This window comes from Eptesicus fuscus, chromosome 17, assembly GCF_027574615.1.
Source record: "Eptesicus fuscus isolate TK198812 chromosome 17, DD_ASM_mEF_20220401, whole genome shotgun sequence".
Classification (NCBI taxonomy): Eukaryota; Metazoa; Chordata; class Mammalia; order Chiroptera; family Vespertilionidae; genus Eptesicus; species Eptesicus fuscus.
In genome coordinates this window covers 39,794,030-39,815,638 of record NC_072489.1, presented here as the reverse complement: position 1 = coordinate 39,815,638, position 21,609 = coordinate 39,794,030, and the positions used below count along the sequence as shown (strand labels likewise).

At 35.5% G+C, this 21,609-nt stretch overlaps 1 protein-coding gene across 1 annotated transcript in view; it reads left to right on the top strand.

Annotated features, from left to right (window-relative positions):
- TM9SF3 (transmembrane 9 superfamily member 3) overlaps positions 1–21,305 on the top strand; it is a 48,072-nt gene extending 26,767 nt beyond the window's left edge. Inside the window, exons 8-15 of the mRNA XM_054728655.1 lie at positions 808–902; positions 4,143–4,273; positions 6,671–6,810; positions 9,738–9,806; positions 13,056–13,202; positions 13,597–13,680; positions 13,806–13,882; positions 17,203–21,305. Coding sequence (XP_054584630.1) covers positions 808–902; positions 4,143–4,273; positions 6,671–6,810; positions 9,738–9,806; positions 13,056–13,202; positions 13,597–13,680; positions 13,806–13,882; positions 17,203–17,270 — 811 coding nt within the window. The 3' untranslated portion in view covers positions 17,271–21,305. The remainder of the gene's footprint in view (positions 1–807; positions 903–4,142; positions 4,274–6,670; positions 6,811–9,737; positions 9,807–13,055; positions 13,203–13,596; positions 13,681–13,805; positions 13,883–17,202) is intronic.
- Positions 21,306–21,609: the final 304 nt, after the last annotated feature.

Genomic DNA, 21,609 nt, shown 5'->3' with positions numbered 1-21,609 from the left:
AGTGTTATACCATTTAAAGTAATAACAATAATATAATAGATTTTACTACTTAGGTTATATTTCTGTCAGCAGGCAAGAAACTTAAGCAGTTAAATTATAAAGAGGATTATTCTAATTATTTTTCTTAACAGATGAATATCCTTTTCCATATGATGTGATTGGCTCACAGGGTTACAAAAACAGTTTTAGTGCCAGTTTCTAATATTTTTGCCAAAGAATTATAATATACAGGGTGGGCAAATGTAGGTTTACAGTTGAGTACACGAAACACCATTTTTTTCATTTATTATATTATTTTCCATATAAACAACTATAAACCTGTTTTTTCCCCTCCCTGTATTTCTTCATAATATATTATGAAATTTACTGCAGATTTTTAAAAAATGAAGATCATCAGCCTGTACCATTTAAGTGTAATTTTAACTGGATATTCATTTACTAGGCAACCTTTTGCAGTCCAGGATGGTATATATACATTTTTATTGATTGATTTTTAGAGAGAGAGGAGGGGGAAGTGGTGGAGACATTCAGACAGACAGACAGACATTGATTTGTTGCTCCACCCATTTGTGCATTCATTGGTTGATTCTTGTGTGTATCCTGGCCAGGGATCGAATCCCCACAACCTTGGCGTATCAGGACAATGCTCTAACCAACTCAGCTACCCAGCCAGGGCTCAGGATGATATTTTTGTGTTCCTGTTAAATTTATCTTTGAAATTAAACTAATGTTAATGTGATAGGTTATATGATATGTTCTTCAAGTTGTTGTTTTTAATTTATCTTACACATCTTTTCACCTTCTTAGGAGGGGATCAATGCTCAGTACAGCCATATTTGTCTATGCTGCTACGTCTCCAGTGAATGGTTATTTTGGAGGAAGTTTGTATGCTAGACAAGGAGGTAACTTATGAGTTATCACTTGTATTTTTAATTATAGATGCTAATATTTTATGGTGAGGTATTTAGAATTTAAAATGGGCAATACAGGCATTGTAAAATTCTTTGCTATCCCATTACGCATAATCTCCATCAAACCTATTATGTGTTCTATCTTGCCTTTATGGAACCTCCTTGCAGTTTATTTTCTAAAATTGTGAACAATGAATAGATTCTTTCCATTGCTTACTAAGCAGTTAGGCCTGAGGAACATGTAGTAAGTACATATAAGTTATTGATATTATTTTACTTTGAGGTGCCTAGCTCCCTATATGTGCTCCATGGGAGGCCTCCACATAGAGTTTATAGCTTTATAGTTGACTATAAAGGCATGTTTTATGGCTTATGGATAAAGTGTCTGGACAGTGGAAAGGGAATAGGAAGAATATCTCTTTATTTCTGTTGACTCTTAAATGTTTATCCAAGGACCCTGCACAAAGATTTCTGTTATTCTGTGTCACAATCTTTTGCTTATGAGCACTTTATTTTAAATACTCCCTTGTTTCTTTACTTTTGTGACCTGGTATGATGGGGGATACAGGGGGGATACAAGGGTACTTGTTTTTTGCTGTTTCTTTCTGTGATGGCATTTAAGGGTCCTTAAGTTATTTGTTTTCCCTGTAATTGTCAGGGGTCAGAAATGTGCTGAAAGTAGTAGATTTGGATAGTTCAGGTTATGAATGAAGGACCTTAAAATCACATTCCTAAGGATAAGACTTCCTAATGTGATTTTTCCCAGCCCATCCTAAGCAATGTCAGCATTAGGTGATAATGTTTTCTTTTAGTAGATCAGACTTATGGGTTATAGGAGCTCAGATCATAGAATCATTGAAAATTCCTCCAGGAAATCCCAGTTTATCATTTCTTTTTATTGTTCTGTACCTTCAATTTAGGTAATTCTTTGGATTGCCTGAGGTAGTATCATCATGAATTCCTGAGTATTTTAGTTAGGCAGTCAGCCTCTATATTCTACCTCCAAAAAGGGAGAAATGAGTCTTATCCTATAGGACTACCATCCTGAGGAAATAAGGATGCCTAAAGCAACTTCTATTTTGAATTTGATCTGGAAACTAGTTAGACTGAGATTTTTACAGTTTATGAGCCCCCAGAAAAGTCTCCACAGCAGAAACAGATTTATTTAAAACAGGAAATTTATTCCTACTTGGACATAAATTTGCTTTTAATCTGATTGCAAGTTAAGAACACCCAGCCAGACTTAACTATACTAATGCTTGAAAGCTGACAGAGTTCAAACAAAAGCCCCTAGGAGTATCAAATCTTACCAAGAATAATCTAAAGGTTATTTATTGTCTGATTGACAGTGCCCTGAGGAGGCCTAATCGTGTCCTGATATTTTGTTAAACTATCCCTAAAAACCAATTTAATAAAGAGGTCAGCTCAGAGAATCAAGAATTTTCGGAGTTAAGGATTTGAACGACAGTGAAGCTCAGGGTCTTCACACTGTCCTCAATGCACTGGATAATGCTCCAGACCCAATTTGAAGCTGGGGTGGCCTGGGACTTGAGCAGAATGTCCAAGGGCATTGGGGCGGCGGTGGGGGGGGGGGGGGGGAGGAGGTGGTAGGAAACACTGCAGTGCAGATTCCTGGGCTACTGGTTGTACCCAGTGGAATATAGGTGGGATTCTTTTTTTGGAGGGGTGGGGTAGGGAGGATTTTTTTTTGACTCTTGGAAGGAAAGAGAGATAGAGTTGAATATGGAAGTTATTAATACTTGCCTGAATCTAAGAAGATAATGGAAAGTACAGGAAAAGAGAGTGCTAGGAAACACTTGGAATTAAATAGGAGAAATAATACATAACATGAATTAGTTGCTATCCTTTTGGTGTTGTTCAAATGCTGGGTATTAGTTTGGAAAGGAGGGGTTCTTTTTTAAAAAAATATATTTTATTGATTTTTTACAGAGAGGAAGAGAGAGGGATAGAGAGCTAGAAACATCGATCAGCTGCCTCTTGCACACCCCCTACTGGGGATGTGCCCGCAACCAAGGTACATGCCCTTGACCGGAATCGAACCTGGGACCCTTGAGTCCGCAGGCCGACGCTCTATCCACTGAGCCAAACCGGCCTCGGCAGGAGGGGTTCTTGAAACTTCCCTGAGAAAGAAATTAAATAAAGTAGAAAGTTCAGAGTCAAGGAGCTTTTCTGGAGAAATGTAAAGATTTGGGGTAGTAACTCTATGAGACATATTTATTTAAAAAGAGCTGTATGTAGAAAAAGAAAACAAAAATTAGGTTATTGTTTGTATTTCCTATAGCATTTTCTGTTTGGGTCACTATTGCTTATGAATGTGGGGTTGAATGATAATAGTGAGCCAGTGTTAAATCTTTCCAGTTTGTCCCTAAGCAGTATGAAGATGCTTCCACAGCAGTGCACTTGCTGTGCCCTCTGCTCTGGGTGCTTTCTTGGTCACTGAATGGGATTTAAAACTTTTTATTGCTTAGTTTAAAAATGTCTTCCCTTTGTTGTTTAAATAATAGATGCTCACCACATAGAATTTTGGCAATACAAAAAGGTGCAAAGAAATAATAACGCTTATGCATCTATAGTTCTAATTGCTGAGAGAGCTCATGAAACACATTCCATTGTTTTTTCCTTTTAAAACATGGAAATACATTTAAATATATACTTATAATTATGATGAGAGAGCTAAGAGTAAATTTAGGGACTGTTTAACCTAGGGTTTTTATTTTTATTTTTATTTTCTTAAAGCAGTGCAGCCCTCTTTCCCAGTGAAGCTGCCCTGAAACCCCAATGTGTAAAACTATAAAATTGAACTTGTTCTGGTTGAAGCAGGGCTTGGTGACCTGGGCTCTTTTTTCACCAGCGACTCCATTGGCACCTACAAGAAGCTCCAGAACTCCAAGCAACAGTTTGAAAACACCCTTCTAAGCCAACTTATAGCCCAAATCGATTGAGTGGCTTACCAAAGTTCTCAGCAGATCAGTGGCAGAATCAAGATAAAACATCAGAATATTTTACTAGTTCATTGCTTTTTCCCAGTACATCCTCTTCAAACACTGCATTTCCATTAGATGCACTTGAATAGCAGACTGATCTTTACTAGCTAATGTTTTGAAATAGTTATTAGGAAGTCAAATTAGGAACTAAATAATCAGCTCTTAACCATTAATATATGCCTGTCTGTCTATCTCTCTGATTTTCATAGTTTCCCTTTTCTTCCAGGAAGGAGATGGATAAAGCAGATGTTTATTGGGGCATTCCTTATCCCAGCTATGGTGTGTGGTACTGCCTTCTTCATCAATTTTATAGCCATTTATTACCATGCTTCAAGAGCCATTCCTTTTGGAACAATGGTAAGTTGCTTGAGTCATACTTTTAAACTGAAAAAGTATAAACTTTTTAATATGAGGCCTGCAATCTCTCCAAAGTACTTCTTTTTTAAGAAAATATATTTTTATTGATTTCAGAGAGGAAATACTTGTTTCTTTTCTTTCTTTCTTTCTTTTTAATTAATCTTCACCGGAAGATATTTTTTCCATTGATTTTCAGAGAGGGTGTAAGAGGAGGGGGGAGAAACAGAGAGAGAGAAACATTGATGTCACACATCGATTGGTTGCCTCCTGCATGCCGCCCCGGGGGGATCAAACCTGCAACTGAGGTATGTGCCCTTGACTGGAATCAAACCCACAGCCCTTCAGTACGGGCCGATGCTCTAACCACTGAGCAACTGGCTAGGGTGGCAGTACTTGTTTCTAACTGGTTCTTATTGTAGATACTAGAGGCCCGGTGCACGAAATTTGTGCACTCGGGGGTGGGGGGTCCCTCAGCCTGGCCTGCGCCCTCTTGCAGTCTGGGACCCCTCAGGGGATGTCCGCCTGCCAGCTTAGGCCTGATCCCTGAGAAGCTGGGGGGGCAGCTCCTGCATTGAACATCTGCTCCCTGGTGGTCAGTGTGGGTCATAGCGAACGGTCATTCTGGTCGTTCCACCATAATAGTTGCTCGGCTTTTATATATATAGATGGGAGACCCAACCTGCAGTGAGTTTTTTCTCTGCCTGTTTTCACTCTCCATTGGTCCATGAACAGTGACGAGGAGCTTGGAGAGGGCCCTGTATTGGTTTGAGTTCCAGGGTTTTCACCAGTGTATTAGACTAAAGTTTTTTAACTCTAAATTTAATGTTAAAATAAAACCTTAATATGGAAGCAAAGTATAGGAGAAGATATAAGCATGATTCTATTAGTGTAAATACATTTTGCAAATTCATTATTTTAACATTTTCAATTTATGAGAGCAATAAAGTTGTGATGAATACAGATCTGATATCAAGGTCAGTTTTAACAGGTCAGTCCTATCTTCAGTAACCAATTTATTTGGTTGAATATCAGTATTGAGAAAAATCCTGGCTTCACGGATGATTTAGTTCTATATGACTTTTTTTAAAAAAACAGTTCCCCTTGCAATCTCAGAGTATTCTGCAAGTAAACTCATTCAGAACTTGAACTTAAAGGAGTAGAAAATTGGTTTCAGTTTAATCACTAACAGTTTCTAACAAACTGCTTATATTTTTTATCCTATATAAAAAAATTCAGACAAGAGATGAGAGTAATAGCAAACAAATGATAAACAGTTGATAATGTCTTAATGAGGCTGTTTATAGATTCTTTTAGTGACTGTTCTTCATTTCTCTTATTTCTTTACAGTTTTCAACTTTTTTCTAATTTTTACTTTCTATTTATTAGAACCCCAAAATGTATAATTAAAAAGAGATCTTAGAGGTGATTCAGTCCTACTTCATTTTTCAGATTTATATAAAGAAAAAAATAAATATTTTTCTAACTGATTACTTTGGTTCTAGAATCCTGATATGGTCTTCCCTGTAAATTAGACTTGGAATTACTAATAGCAAAAAAATACTCATATTATTTTAGTAATGACATATATAATAAATAGAGCTATGCTTCTATTGTTAAGATCCAAAGGCAGTTTAGAATAGAAATGAGCATGGTCTTTTAAATATATATTTTTATTGATTTCAGAGAGGAAGGGAGAGATAGAAACATCAATGATGAGACTCATTGATTGGCTGTCTCCTGCATGCCCCCTACTGGGGATCGGGCCCACAACCCAGGCATGTGCCTTTGACTGGAATCGAACCCCAGACCCTTAAGTCCGCAGGCCCATACTCTATCTACTGAGCCAAACCAGCTAGGGCTAAGCATGGACTTTTAGGCAGGCAGATCTGAATTGAAATTTTAGTCTGGCTACCTGCTTGCTATGTGATCATAGAAGTTACTAAGCCTCTCTTAAGTCTTATTTTCTTCATTCATAAAATAGTGAAATAACATATGTAAAGCTCTTTGTGCATATTAGGAGCTCAGTAAAGTGCAACCAAGTACTAAATAAGTTGGTTATAATGAGGAAAAATAAAGTCTATGTTACAAGCATGGCAGTTGAAAGTGAAAGAAGAGAAAAAAGAACTCCAGCAGAAACAGTATGGAAGAATAGGAAAAATAGGGAAGTAAAGTAGATAGGAAATACTTCAACTTAGTTCAATTTAGTTCAATTCTAATATTTTAAAGCACATTCTTTTCCTATTTTCATCTGTGTATATCCTGCACAATTTTAAACTATATTGAACCTAGACATTTTCTTTTGTGATCAAATTGTGTTTAAATTTTTATATCTCTTTTATTTATTTTTATTAATGTTACTGTTCTGAGTAATCACATACATTTTAATTTAATTTACAGGTGGCCGTTTGTTGCATCTGTTTTTTTGTTATTCTTCCTTTAAATCTTGTTGGCACAATACTTGGCCGAAATCTGTCAGGTCAGCCCAACTTTCCTTGTCGTGTCAATGCTGTGCCTCGTCCCATCCCGGAGAAAAAATGGTAAAGAGAATGCTAAATCTTACGTGACTGTTTCTCACAATATGGAAGTTGTTAAGGCTGTTATATGTATGCACCTTTTAGAATTGGATTGTATTTATAAGAATGACTATCATAAGTTTTGACTTATGATAAGGATAAATTTTATCCTTATTTCAGTTTCTGAATATTGGTGCCATTTAAAGATAAGTCAAATGCTTTGATAAGTATACTATGTGTAAGGGTGGGTGAGAACTAAAGCTGCAACAGTTGTATAACTGCAGTCTACAGGCTAAATTTGACTTTCTGCTGTTTTTATTACAATAAGTCTTGTTGGAACATGCCTGTTCGTTCATATATTGTCCCTGATTGCTTTTACAGTTTAGCATTAGAGTTGAGAAAGTTATATCAGAGACCATACCACCTGCAAAACCTGAAGTATTTACTATCTAAACCTTACAGAAAGAGTTTGCCAATGCCTCCTTTATCATTTGATTTTCCTTTCCAGATATTTATTATTCTAAACAATACTGGCATACACTTATAGCCAGATATATTCTACAAATTGAGAGATGAATTAGGGTTGAGACCAATTGTAGCTTACTGACTTGCGGTCTTTATCTTCATTTCTGGGATACATAGAATCTCTCAAATACATTCTGTCACATTGTATGCACAAACTGTGTTCTTGAGGCCTTCCTATAATTCAAGATTAATCCTGACAAAAGATGACAAGTATTTTTGTTTAACAGATGAAGAGACTCTTCAATTACAACAGAGTAAACATAGTTTACAGTTTAATAGACCAATCAGCCTTCAAAATATGATTCTTAATGATTTTTAATTTGAGATAATTTGTATTGTTTCAAATTTTAGACATAAAATGAGATGTCACTAATATCTTTATATTTCTAATTCTTGTAGTTAAAATCTGAACAAAATGTGAACTCAACACTTACATATTTTTCCTCTTAAAATTAGTAAGCTGAATATTATATATAATTAATATAATATTAAATTTAAATTTATTAAATTGATTTATTCTATTCAGCATTCTTTTTTTCCTAATTCTTACTTGCATATAAAAATAGAGTGTTAACTGTAATTTATTACATTCCCCATCTCATAAGATTTGTTGTACAGAAGACCACATATTCATAAGAAGGGTTATATGTTGAACCCTCTGTTCCTATTTCCCACTTTAAGTGTAACGTATTCAGATACTTATACAATGTTTTGTAGACTTGGAGGAATGTAGACATTTATAGAAAGAAAGGCTGAATAAAATAGCTCCTATAGTGTAAAGGAGAGTCATATATTCTAGTCTTAGTAATTATCCTTGTCCTTTTTATCTTAGATTGGGCTTATGAGAATTTTTTAGTCTGTTTTTTAACTCAGCTATATTTTAAAGATTTTATTGTTAAGGCTCATTGATATCTTGATGTTCACCTATTACTGGGGAAGTTTTTCTAAGATTGATCTTAAGAGAATTTTCTAGTCTGTTTTATAACTCACCTATATTTTTCAAATTTGATTGTTGAGGCCCATTGATATCCTGATGTTCACCTCTTATTGGGGAGGATAAGTTTAAAGGGAAAGCATAGTCATAAATCAAAATGGTTCTCTAGGTCACTAGGGCTAATGAAGGAGAGGAAGGAAAAACACATGACCTTGCCAACCTTGGATTAAATTTAGGTGTAGGAAGGCTTGTGTGTATTTTCTTTTGCTTTATATTGACACATTGGAACCAAAATCTGAAGACTAGAACTGGCTCTCTGTATCATCTTGGGTTTTGTTTGTTTGTTTTGTTTTTTGTTAATCCTCACCCGAGGATATTTTTTTCCATTGATTTTTAGAGAGAGTGGAAGGGAGGGAGGGGGAGAAAAAGCGAGAGAGAGAGAGAGAGAAACATCAATGTGAGAGAGACACATCCATTGGTTGCCTCTTGCACGTGCCCCCTGGGGAACAAACCTGCAACCCAGATACATGACCTTGACCTGGGATTGAACCCAATACCCTTTGGTCCAAAGGCCCGATGCTCTACCACTGAGCTACACTGGCCAGGGCTGGGCAAATCATTTTTAACCTATATAGGTCTTGACTTTCTATAAAATGAGGAAAGAAGACTAAATTAAATGATTTTTAAGTTTTTCCAGCTTTCAAATTCTTTTATTTTCCTCTCAGTTTTTTAGTATGTTCATTCCAGAGTTATTAGTTTAGTACCATTTTTGTGCCAGGCACTGCTGGGCACTGGGAATACATAGCTGAATAGCTTCTGCCTGCCAGAGTTTATGGTCCAGTAAGGTATGATATGTATGTAATTAGACAGCTACAGTATAGTGTGATAACTGCTGTGGGGAGTTATATTCCAAGGACAGTGGAAGGACCCTCCTCTTCCTGGGAGACTTAGAGAAGGTGTTACGCCAACACTTGAGCTAATACTTGCAGGGAAGTATGAGACCAGATAAGGCATTCCAGATAGAGAATTTCCAGTTGCAAATAGTAAAATGTTTGTTGAATGAATGAATGAATGAATGAGGTTTGAAATTTAATTTTTCATTCTTTGGCTCCATTATAATGCAGAACTCATAATATCTTTATTGTATAACTCATAGCAAAGGAATTACTATACCAATGAAAGACTGAGCAAAGAAATGGCAAGGCCACACTTAGGGAAACATTATTGAGATAGGGGTCTTAAGACTTAGAGTTGTTTCACTGGCAAGAAGTTGTGTTTCCTAAATTCCTATCTCAGCCTTTAGTGCTAGAAAGAATTTTGACTCTGTTCTAGAACTAATTTGAAGTCCCACTTCTGTGTTGTACCTCTTTGTATTTTAATTTTTTTTTTACTGATTTGTTTCTATCATTTAGAAGCATCTTCTTTCTGTTATTAGGATTTATATAACATAAAATCATGCTAGAACTTTAATGTTAATTTTAATATTTTCCAGGTTTATGGAGCCTGCAGTTATTGTTTGCTTGGGAGGAATTTTACCTTTTGGCTCAATCTTCATTGAAATGTAAGTTTTGGCAATGTATTTATGCTTTGAGGGATTTAATTGTAATTAGAGAATTTAGAAGTTAGGATAGGATGGGGAAGCATTAGAGTTAATGTGTTAATTCCATGGCTTCCAGAAAGGGGTCTGTGTATCTATCTAAAAGTAGTTTTCTGCTCTGTTCTGAAATACTCAGATGAAGTTTATACTTATTTTACATTATATTTCTAGACCTCTCTCATTCTACAAGAAATCTTAGAAATCATAGCATGCATGCTAGAGAATGCTAGACCAGCTTTTGGTCACAAGCACAATGTAAGGAATTACTGGAGTTTATTGTATTTTTAAAATATTTCTGAGTGTCCAGAGAACTAGGTAAACTATTAACTACCAGTCAGACTATCCTGACATCTTTGGAGGCATAGTCATTCCTAGTTTTTTTCCATAGAGACCTGCAGGAGTGCTAGGAAATGTGTATGTGTTTTTTTGAGGGGGACAGGGGAGAGGTATGCCACCTTGTGCCCAATTACCATGCTTCACAACTGCATCCTTGTTTACCATTGCAAAATGTAAGCCTTTCTTTTCTCTGCCTGTGTTCCAGTGTTTCTTGATGCGAATGTGCTGGCATTTGAGGCAAGGCAGTTCTGTGTATGACACTCTCTCAAGAACTGCAGTCCTACACCTCTGGCCCCTGCCCATGAAATGCCAGTCATTGTAACTGCTCAGAATTCCTTTACACATTTCCTGTTAGCTGCCCCACTGCTGACTCTCTCCTGTACAGTGGATGCCTCCTAATAAACATGATTGGATCTGATAGTTGGTTAATTGATAAAGTTGCCTCATGTAAGGGAATTATAAAGAAAGATATATACATAACATTTTATTTTAACTTAAAACAACTAAAGGTACATTCTTCACTGAGTTTTAAAAAAATTTTTTTAAGTCCACAGTCTTTTCTTTGATTTGTATCTAGTTGGTGTTTCCGTCATTTTTTCTTTGGCCTTCATAATACATCTTCTGTGTTATCCAGCCTTTATAAAGTGGAGGAAGAACAACATAAAGACCTGTCTGAAGCATTCTAAGTGCAGAATCCTTCTAGATTTGGACATTTGTCCCCTGATCTTTTATAGTCATCTCACCCACACTTAATTTTATAACTTTTTTTTAGCAACTCACCATATTGAATTTTCCCAAAGCATTTAAAATAATTAGAAATCACACATCCTTTGTGCTCTTATGTTTATTGGCTTATGTGACATTAACTAAATTGTCTAATTACACTAACAAGTACAACTGCATAGATTTGGGCAAACTCCTGGTGCTCATGTACCAGCTGTGGCTTTTAGTCAATACCTTGTAGAGGGATTGGATTGGTGTTTGTGTCACTTTAGCTCATGGTTTAATACAGCTGGTTCAGGAGCTTCTGTCCTTTACATCTGATACTGCTTTGTGTCCTCACCCTGACTTAACCCCAAATGTTTTTCCCCTCCTGTCCCCATCCTCAGTTTCTTCTGGCTCACATCTCTTTCTGCTTTCTCAGGTACTTTGTTCCATTAGCTAGCCTTTCTGCTGTATCTTTAACCTCTGTTTTGACCTCCTGCATACCGTGCCATTCTGCCCTTGGTGGTCAAAGTGATCTTTTTAAGGTATCCGTCTGATCATGTCACTTCTTTGCTAAAGACTCTTGTTTTCATTGAGGTAACTCCAAATTCCACAACAAGGCCAATAAGGATCTTCATGATACAGGATATGGCCCTGTTCACGTTCACCTCTTAAGCTTTCACCCCTTCAGTTGAAGTTCTAGCCACACTGATCTTTGAGTTTTTCAAAATACAGTGAATTTTCTCATTTGTGAACCTTTGCCTTTGCTGTTTCTATACATGGAGCATTCTTTTTGCTCCCCCGACCCCCTTTTTCTCACCTTCCATCCTACACATGCCTTATCGGATTCTTCTCATTTACTCTCGCCCCCCTTTGGTGCATTGACAGAGCATGTGTCACAGTGCATCACGATGCCCCTTTCCTGGTGTCCCTGCTGAACAGTGCTCTCCGTGAGGGTGGAGACTGTTGTCTTCATAGTTCTATTCTCACTGCTTCCCTGAAATGTGGTGAGGGCTCTCTAAGTTTCCCGAAAGAGTGAATGATGAACAAATGAATTAATACAAGAGAACAAGAAAAAGAAAAGAGACTAGAAGATACCCCTTCTAATTGAACGAAGACTAGGGTAATGGAATTAGAATGAAGGGTCTTTTTCTTCATGTAAAATCTTTTTTTTTTTTTACAATGTGTAATTTCTTTCATGTAAATAGAAAACCCAGGTAAAATTATACTATAGTGCAGGCGTCATCAAACTACGGCCCGCGGGCCACATGCGGGTGTTTTTGCCGTTTTTTTTTTTTTTTTTTTTTTTAAACCGTTTTGTTTTTTTACTTCAAAATAAGATATGTACAGTGTGCATAGGAATTTGTTCAGAGTTTTTTTTAAACTATAGTCCGGCCCTCCAACGGTCTGAGGGACAGTGAACTGGCCCCCTGTTTAAAAAGTTTGAGGACCCCTGCTATAGTGTTTAGGGTTGTAGGCTTAGGTGGCAAAGTGGGTACTGCTCAGGGTAACGGTAGAGGTCACTACAAAGGCGTGAGGGTGAGTTTCTGGGGTGGTGACAGTGTTCTACATTTCAGATCTTCGAGTGACATCTTAATACCCTTTCTCCTACTGTCCTCTGAAGATAGCAAAAAGCTTCTTTAGTCTTTCTTTTCCTAGTTTCTCTCCCCACTCCTAATTTTATATACATTATTATTCTATCAAACCTTGTTTTTAGCTTAATAGGATATTTTATAAAATACAACATACATTTCTTTAGTAGTGTTGCATTTAGAAAAAAAATGAAAGAGTGAGGGAATTGACTTTTTTACAAATATGAATTTTTAGCTATTGGTTTTTCCCCACATTTTACTCCTTTAAGCTTCTAATTCATTGTTTGATTTGACATAAATGGCCTACTACCAAATTTTTCTTTTTTAAAAAAAAATTCTTTATTTTTGAAAATACTACATGTTTCCTTTTTCCCCCATTGACCTCTACAAAATTGTTCTTGAAAGATTACCCAAGAATATTTGAGAGTATTTAATAGATGAGAAAAGGTAAGGGAAATTGTTGGAAGTTTTTGAAAGAAAAATATTGACATTAAAGTGAGAACGAAGATGAGAGACTGAGCAAGAGCAGGATAAGCGTTAAGATAAAAACTAGAAAGCTGTCTTTCTGCCTTTTACTCAGGTATTTCATCTTCACCTCTTTCTGGGCGTATAAGATCTACTATGTCTATGGCTTCATGATGCTGGTGCTGGTCATCCTGTGCATTGTGACCGTCTGTGTGACCATCGTGTGCACATACTTCCTGCTGAATGCGGAGGACTATAGGTGGTGAGTACTTATGTTGGGGAAGAACCTTTGGGGACCATAATGTTTTAAAATAAGATTTCATTTGAAGTGTGTTGAGTGAAGTAAAAGATCTGAATAAAAATTTTGCTACTTAAAATAGTATAGGGAATTTTTCAGTTATAAAAATGATATAGATAAAGATGATGAAGATTTTCTGTTATAGTGTCAGTCATTTTTTTTTGTATTAATGAGGGTTACTGTGTTAGAAATATTTTTACAGAATGCTTGATGTGGAAGAAGCTTTATGAGAAGCTTCACATATTTAAATGTGAAGTACATCATTTGTTTTCAAAGGATTTTAAAAATGAAATGATTTGCTTTTTAAAATCCTCATTTCAGTGCTATTCATTCTAAAGAGCTATGTTTTCCCCCCTAGGCAATGGACAAGTTTTCTCTCTGCTGCATCAACTGCAATCTATGTTTACATGTATTCCTTTTACTACTATTTTTTCAAAACAAAGTAAGTTGAGACATTTTCTCATTTGTGTTTAGGAACAGAACTAGTCATTTAAATACTAGCATTTAAGGCCTTACGTTGAGAATGAAAATGGATATACTATATATATTTATTTTGTCTTATTTCAGGATGTATGGCTTATTTCAAACATCATTTTACTTTGGATATATGGCGGTATTTAGCACAGCCTTGGGGATAATGTGTGGTAAGTTCAAAAATCTTGGAATATCATGAGTAAATCTTTGAGTGTTTCAGAATCAGAAAAATACAGTAATGAGAAATTAAGAAATTACATTTTATTTGATCAGGAACATCAAAATAAGAGTCTGGTTGACTTTTTTTTTTTTAGTCCCACCTTTAGTTATAGGGTGGGTAATAGAATAAGGCAGATGTAATCATCATGTTAAAAGCTAGGTTCTAGCATGACATTTGTGGACCCCTTTGGGTAGCAGGATTGCTTTTTTCCTTTACCGGAAGAATCTTTTCTCCATATTGGTGGGTGTTCGAGGTGGACGTTAGAGGTACAAACTTCCAGAGTCCTGGGGATGTAATGTACAGCGTGGTGACTATGATTAATAAATAATACTGTATTGTATATTTGAAAGTTGCTAAGACATTAGATCCTAAAAGTTCTCAGAAAAATAATTTGTAATTGTATGGTGGTGGATGTTAAATAGAATTATTGTGATAATCATTTCACAGTATATACATATAACAAATCACTGTTGTACAGTTGAAACTAATATAATGTTTTGTATCAATTAAAAAAAGAATATGTTCATTCATATATACGATGTATATGATCATTTGTGCACACACACTATGAATGACATCTATTGTCAAGTAGTAAAACTCATTCCACAGACAATAAGGGAAGACATTTCTCTATATTATAATCACATGTTTATTTAGCTGTTGAGATGACCTTTCTTTGTGATAATTAGTTAACCAACTTTGGGGGGAAAATGAATAGGAACTGAAGGTTAAAACTAGATTTGGGAACATCCTGATGTATTTTTTAGGCAATCAGAAGGTTCCTTTAGTACTATTGGCCATCCTTCAGAATATTGCTCATAGAGTTCCTCTTTATTTCATCTGAGCTCTTTCTTGATTACCACCACCATTCGGTAAGGTATAGAATAATGGGATTATGCAGAAATATTTTGTGTGTTTTTTTTCTTGACTTGATGTATGATCTTTGACCTAGAGAGATAATGTCTTGACATTTACAAATAAAATGGAATGAATTTAGGTAAAATTTTTAGTACTTTTCCTGTTGAAATTTCATTTTGCTACTTGAAAATGTGCTTGTTGTGCTGGCAGTGTCCCAATATTTATTCTTCGGTGGGTGTATATGCCTTCATTTTGGGGGCCAGAGGGGAAACAGGTCAGGCTGAAACTTACTCAGATGTCATCATGATACAGAATTACATTCATCAGATTATGTATCGGCAATTGAAAGAAAAATATTACTGATTTTTTTAATGTAGGAAAAGGAAGCAAGTATGTTAAGGTGGGAAATAGATTGTTATAATCTATATTTTGAGCATAGAATAGCATTTTAGTTGTTTTTTTTTAATATATTTTATTATTTTTATACAGAGAGGAAGGGGGAGGGATAGAGAGTTAGAAACATCGATGAGAGAGAAACATTGATCAGCTGCCTCCTGCACACTCCCTACTGGGTATATGCCTGCAACCAAGGCACATGCCCTTGACCAGAATCGAACCTGGGACCCTTGAGTCCATAGGCGAACGCTCTATCCACTGAGCCAAACTGGTCAGGGCAGCATTTTAGTTTTAAAGAAATTAAGTTTAAAAGTGTATCTCTAGCCCAGCTGGTGTTGCTCAGTGGTTGAGCGTTGACCTATGAACTGGAGGTCATGGTTCGATTCCCGGTCAGGGCACATGCCCGGGTTGCAGGCTTGATCCCAGGTGAGGGGTGTGCAGGAGGCAGCCAATCAATTATTCTCTCTCATTGTTGATGTCTCTAGCTCTCTCTCCCTCTCCCTTCTCTGAAATCAATAAAAATATATTTTATACAATAAAATTAAAGTATATCTCTATATTATTCCCAGGACATTTACTTTTCTAGAGAGCATGTTCACTATCCTCTTCTTATAAAGTCATATTTTTATAAGCTTATTCTTGAGGTACTTCCATAAGATTAGGAAAAATGATTCTCTAGTTTGGTACGGTTTTGTTTTAAAGCATATCTCCACTTAAAGGGGAAAATGTTTTATAAGTCTGGAAAATTTGATTATTGAACTAGTGTTATATTATGCGAGTTAAAAAATTTTTTTAAATTGATTTCAATAGGAAGGGAGAGAGAAAGAGAGTTAGAAACATCAATGATGAGAGAGAATCATTGATTGGCTGCCTCCTGCATGTCCCCTACTGTGGGGGATCGAGCCCGCAACCTGGGCATGTGCCCTTGGCTGGAATCGAACCTGAGACCCTTTAGTATGCAGGCCGACGCTCTACCCACTGAGCCAAACTGGCTACGTTTATTATGCGAGTTAAATTTTTGATTCTAGTTAAAATTTTACAAAACTGAAGATTTTTTTCTTACCTTGTAAGGACTTGTATTACATATCTATTTTAAAATGAATTATCAGTATTTTAAAGTGTAATATAATTAATTCATATTATAAAATGTCTGTTCATTGAAAAATAATTAGAAATAGGTTTGCTTTGTTTTGTTGAGTTGTTTTTGAATTTTTAATATTTAATTGTGGGGCATTTTCAAATATATACAAAAATAGAGGCCATTTATTTATCTATCTGTCTATCTATCTATCTATCTATCTATCTATCTATCTTGAGTCCCCAAATACCTAACAAACTTAACATCAATAATTATTATCTCACTAGAGGCCTGGTGCACGAAATTTGTGCAATGAGGTGGGGAGGGGGATTCCTCAGCCCGGCCTGCGTCCTCTTGCACTCTGGGAACCCTGGGTGGGGGAAGTCCGGCTGATGTGGAGGTGGGAGAGGCTCCCACCACTGCCGCTGTGCTCGCCAGCCATGAGCCCGGCTTCTGGATGAGTGGCGCTCCTCCTGTGGGAGCACACTGACCACTAGGGGGCAGCTCCTGCATTGAGCATCTGCCCCCTGGTGGTCAGTGCGCATCATAGTGACCAGTCATTCTGCAGTTTGGTCGACTTGGATATTAGCTTTTTATTATATAGGATGGCCCATTTTGTCTTTTCATTTAACATATTTTTGTTACTAACAAATTATTCTTGCTTTATAAGAGATGTATTTTAATTCATATATTTATTGATTACATATATAATAATTGTTACTTAATTCTAAAAATATATCAGGTCAAACTTGGTGTATGGAAATAGCAGGTGATTTGCAAAACAAATGATACAGTTTTAATAAGTTCAAAGAGAATACTAATATAAAGACATTATCTTGATAAAAAAGAACTCTCCAGAGCAGAGGGCATTTAGTGTTTGTAAATGATGGATATTGCTCTGTATGTATTTGTTTCAAAACCTTATTTTATCTTTACAGGAGCAATTGGTTACATGGGAACAAGTGCCTTTGTCCGAAAAATCTATACTAATGTGAAAATTGACTAGAGACCCAAGAAAACCTGGAACTTTGGATCAATTTCTCTTTCACAAGTGTGGAACTTGCACAGCAAAAAAAGCGCAAGAGGAGATTTGGGCGTTAACACTGGGTACTTTGTGGGTCTATCTCTCATGGATGGCGTAAAGTAACATCTATTTCCATTGATCCTAGGTTCTTACTGACTGCTTTCTCCAACTGTTCACAGCAAATGCTTGGATTTTATGCAGTAGGCATTACTACAGTACATGGCTAATCTTCCCAAAAACTAGCTCATTAAAGATGAAATAGACCAGCTCTCTTCAGTGAAGAGGACAAATAGTTTATTTAAAGCATTTGTTCCAATAAAATGACTAGAGGGAAACTTGGATGCTAAAATTACATGAATAGAAATCTTCCTAGCACTTAGTGTTTCCATGTTATTGAAAAATGATGTTCCAGAAATATTATTTTTTTCTCTTATTTTTACTGCTATCATCAACCTATTGTGGGACATTTTTATATATTGAACCTGGGTTCTTTTTTTGAGCATTTTTCTCCCCCAATTCAACTGCATCTTTTTTCTAAAAGAGAGAATTAAAAACATTAAATTCTGCATGTAATATATCTGCTGTCATCTTAGTTGGACCAGCTTCCCATGTATTTACATCTTAATTCCATCCAAAGAAGATACAGTCTGAAGATAGAGGTGTACTCTCTACAATGCAATTTACTGTATAGTTAGAAAGCAAAGTGTTAAATGGAGAACATACTTGTTTTATTAAACATTTTGAGATTTAGATAAAGTACATTTTAACTAAATGTCCTAAGTGATTATCTTTTCTCCCCCCTCTCACTCCCCAAGTTAGTCTTACATCTTTTTTGGGTTTGAATGAAGGTTTTGCATAAGAAATTATTAAAAACAAGGGGGGTGGGTAATAAATGTATATAACATTAAATAATGTAATGTAGGTGTAGATTCCCAAATGCATTTGGTTGTACAGATTGATTACGGAGTACTTTTTTCTGATGATGATTGGTGTAGAAATGTGTGAATTTGGGTAGCTTTTTACATCTTGCCTACCACTGCATGAAACATTGGGGTTTCTTCAAAATGTGTGTGTGTCTTCTTTTGGGAAGGGGGGGATTGTTTTCTTCTGTTTCTTTTCTGAGACTCCTACAAGAACTAAATTTGTAATTTAGAAACCTTTAATTTTGTTAATCTTGTCTGGGGCACTTAAGTAACATCTAAAGCATTACTGCTTTAGAATGTTAAAATAAAATTTCCTGATCAAATTGTTTTGTGAAATTAGATGTGTTTGCAATTTGAAGCTATCTTTTTAAAAGGCAATATTATTGAATGCAGTTTTTAAATAAACTGTAAATTATGCTTTTTTAATACAGGGAACTCACACTTTAAAATCCCCAAACTTGCTTACATCTAGATTATCCAAGACAGTCAGAAGTGAATGATAAGCCCTTTGAATGAAATTGTGGCACAAAGTCTGTTCAGGTTGGTGTACCCTGTGAAATGAGTGGGGGTAAAAGTGGTTAGATTACTATTGGATGAGCAAATAAAGATTACAATTTTCTAAAAGAATTGATTTTCATTTTGAATACATCTTTCTGGAACTATCCATAATGTGAAGTTTTCCTAGAACCATTGAGTTTCTAGTTTAATAGTTTGCTATGCAAATGACCACCTAAAATAATTCTGTATATTGGTATTTTTAGAAGAGTCAGAACAGCTATATTTAAACCTTATTGTGAAACTCATGCCATTCATAGTTACATAAGATGTTTTCATTACAAAATATGTTTATCAATTAGTAAACTCTGCATCCTACATGTGGTATGTAACGAATATAAAGTGAAAAAATTTGACATCTTACCACTCAAGTGTGGCTGACAGAAATTTGATCAGAAGTTATAGGTAAATCCTCTTCACACCAAAATGTTATATTAAATGTAATACACTGGTGATTCCATTTTCTCTTCCTTTTTACTTACCTTTAGGATCTTATAAGAAAAATGAAAAGTCAGTATATAATGGCTTATATTTCTAACTAACAGTATATAGTCTGATGGACTGCAAATAGGACAGCAAGCTTTTGTTATAATAAAATGAAATTTGTTTTTTCATGAGTTTTGCAGGTAAGATTAGGGTTTTTAAAGAATGAGTGGGTTAGCTGCTTTCAGGTACAGCAGTTCTTTCTATTAAATTGAGCTCTATTTGGAATCTTTCGTGGAAAATAGTTTTCTAATTTCCATGTATATTAAGAGGCACATTAAAATGAATATAAATCATCTTGAAAAGTCCTTTAGAAAATGTGTACTGATTTATGACTTCATAGAGGGGCTGGATGTTGTATGTCTTGAAGAAGATGTAATTCACAAATGGTTTAGCTCCCTAGCTCTCAGTTGTAGACTAGTAAAATAAGATATTTAAATAATTAAAGGATGGGGTTTTCCCACTTCATTAATGCTGCATATCTGTCTCATTTGTTAATGACATTTGCTCAACTTCGCAACTGATGCTTTGAACACGACCAAAAACTAAAAATTTACTTTCCCCTTGTATCTGTGAGCATATTTCTCCTAAAACATATATATATATATATATATATATATATATATATATATATCCTTGTACAAGAGTAGGATAAGGTGGAAATGAAAAGGCTGGAGGGATGGTGAAGCATTCTTTACTAGGTCATGGGCTCTGAGATTGTACTGGATTTGCCCATAAATCAAGCCCCATACTCTTATAATTCATTATTCTGTGGTGATAGCTGAATGGAAATGGTGTATTTACCTAGTGAATGGTATGCTTGGGTGTTTTCCATTGAGAGTGGATGGACCTCTTTATAAAGATGGTTGCTGCAAATTCCAGTTCTTCCAAAAGCCACTTTATTTAGGGTTTATCCACAAATTGTATTCATTTTGATAAAGCTTTTGTTTCTTAAATATGTACTATCCACATTATGCCAAATGTCTTGCAAATAAACGTTACTTTAAAATTTCCTGAATTTTTACAAATGTAAAAAAGAAAAAATGTATTAATGTAATTTGTTCAGGAAAAGCTGCATACCGAAGGGCTTCTGTTTATGAAGTCTGGGAAAGAAAAGCCTGTTTGTAATCTATACACTGTAGTTCCATCTGGGTTTTAAGTTTAGATTTTAGAGTGAGTGTCTTCGTGCTTTATTCTCTTGAGTTATTGGAACACATAATAAATAGGAGTAGTTATATATGAAAACACAGGTATTTATTAATGTTTTATATCTTCATAAAAATTTTAATTATGAAGCTGCATTTAGCAATCAAGATATTAAATAGATAAGTGACAATTTTAAAAGATTGGAAGTGTATGCAAAAAGACTAGACTAGACTAGATTTAGAGGTATGGTAGATCAGAAAGTTAGCATACAGCTGCAGAAATTTTGTATGATTTAAATTCAGTATGAGGAATGATTAGTTTCTCCTGTGAGTATTTTTTAAAAGCTATCTGATTTGACATTCTTATCGGAGCTGTAGGCAGAAGAGTGCAAAGACAATAGTAAAAAATAAAGTTATTTCACTGTGCTAGGAAATGGAGATGAACTGTTATGAAAGCCACTTATATTGAAGTATTGCCGAAGTAAGATTGCTAATACTTGACTGATAAAGCAGCATTCTGTGTGTTTAGCCCAATTCATCAGTTTAGGTCATTTGAAGGTTTTAAACATTATAAGTAAGAGCTTAAGGCAAGGAAGCAATAACATGGAATTCTCTTTGAAAGCCAACAGAGCGTACTTGGAAAAGCAGTCCCACTCAGGCTTTTAGCTCTTTCAAACTTGAATCTATAAATCCCCACAGAGCACAGATAATCGGTGACAGAGTTGGAAGGAAACAGTTATTGCTTGGTGATTACTTCCATTTTGTACACACCCTTGGTTTGTGTAGGCCATATTCCAACTGGCTTTTTAGTAATAGAAATCCAGTATATAATGTATCAGATACATTTGAGGTTCTAATCTAGTCTGTTTAACTGAAGTTGGATTTTTAAAAGTAATAAAAAGTTAAATGTACTTCCCTTGGAGCCTTTATTTCTTTCCTTTTTGAAACAGGTGAACCAAGAATAAGGGATAACCCATTATTAATGGCACATATATGAAGAGATTACTGATAGCTTCCTGCAATTACATAAAGTAGGGTTCAGCAAACTTTTTCTGTAAAGGGCCAAATAGGAACTATTTGAGGCTTTGAGAACCACCATACGGTCTCTGCTGCGACTGACTATTGTAGCATGTAGTGACAGTACATAAACTGATGAGGATGGATGTGTTCCAATATAACGACAGAAACGGGGGGGCCATCATTTGCTGATACCTG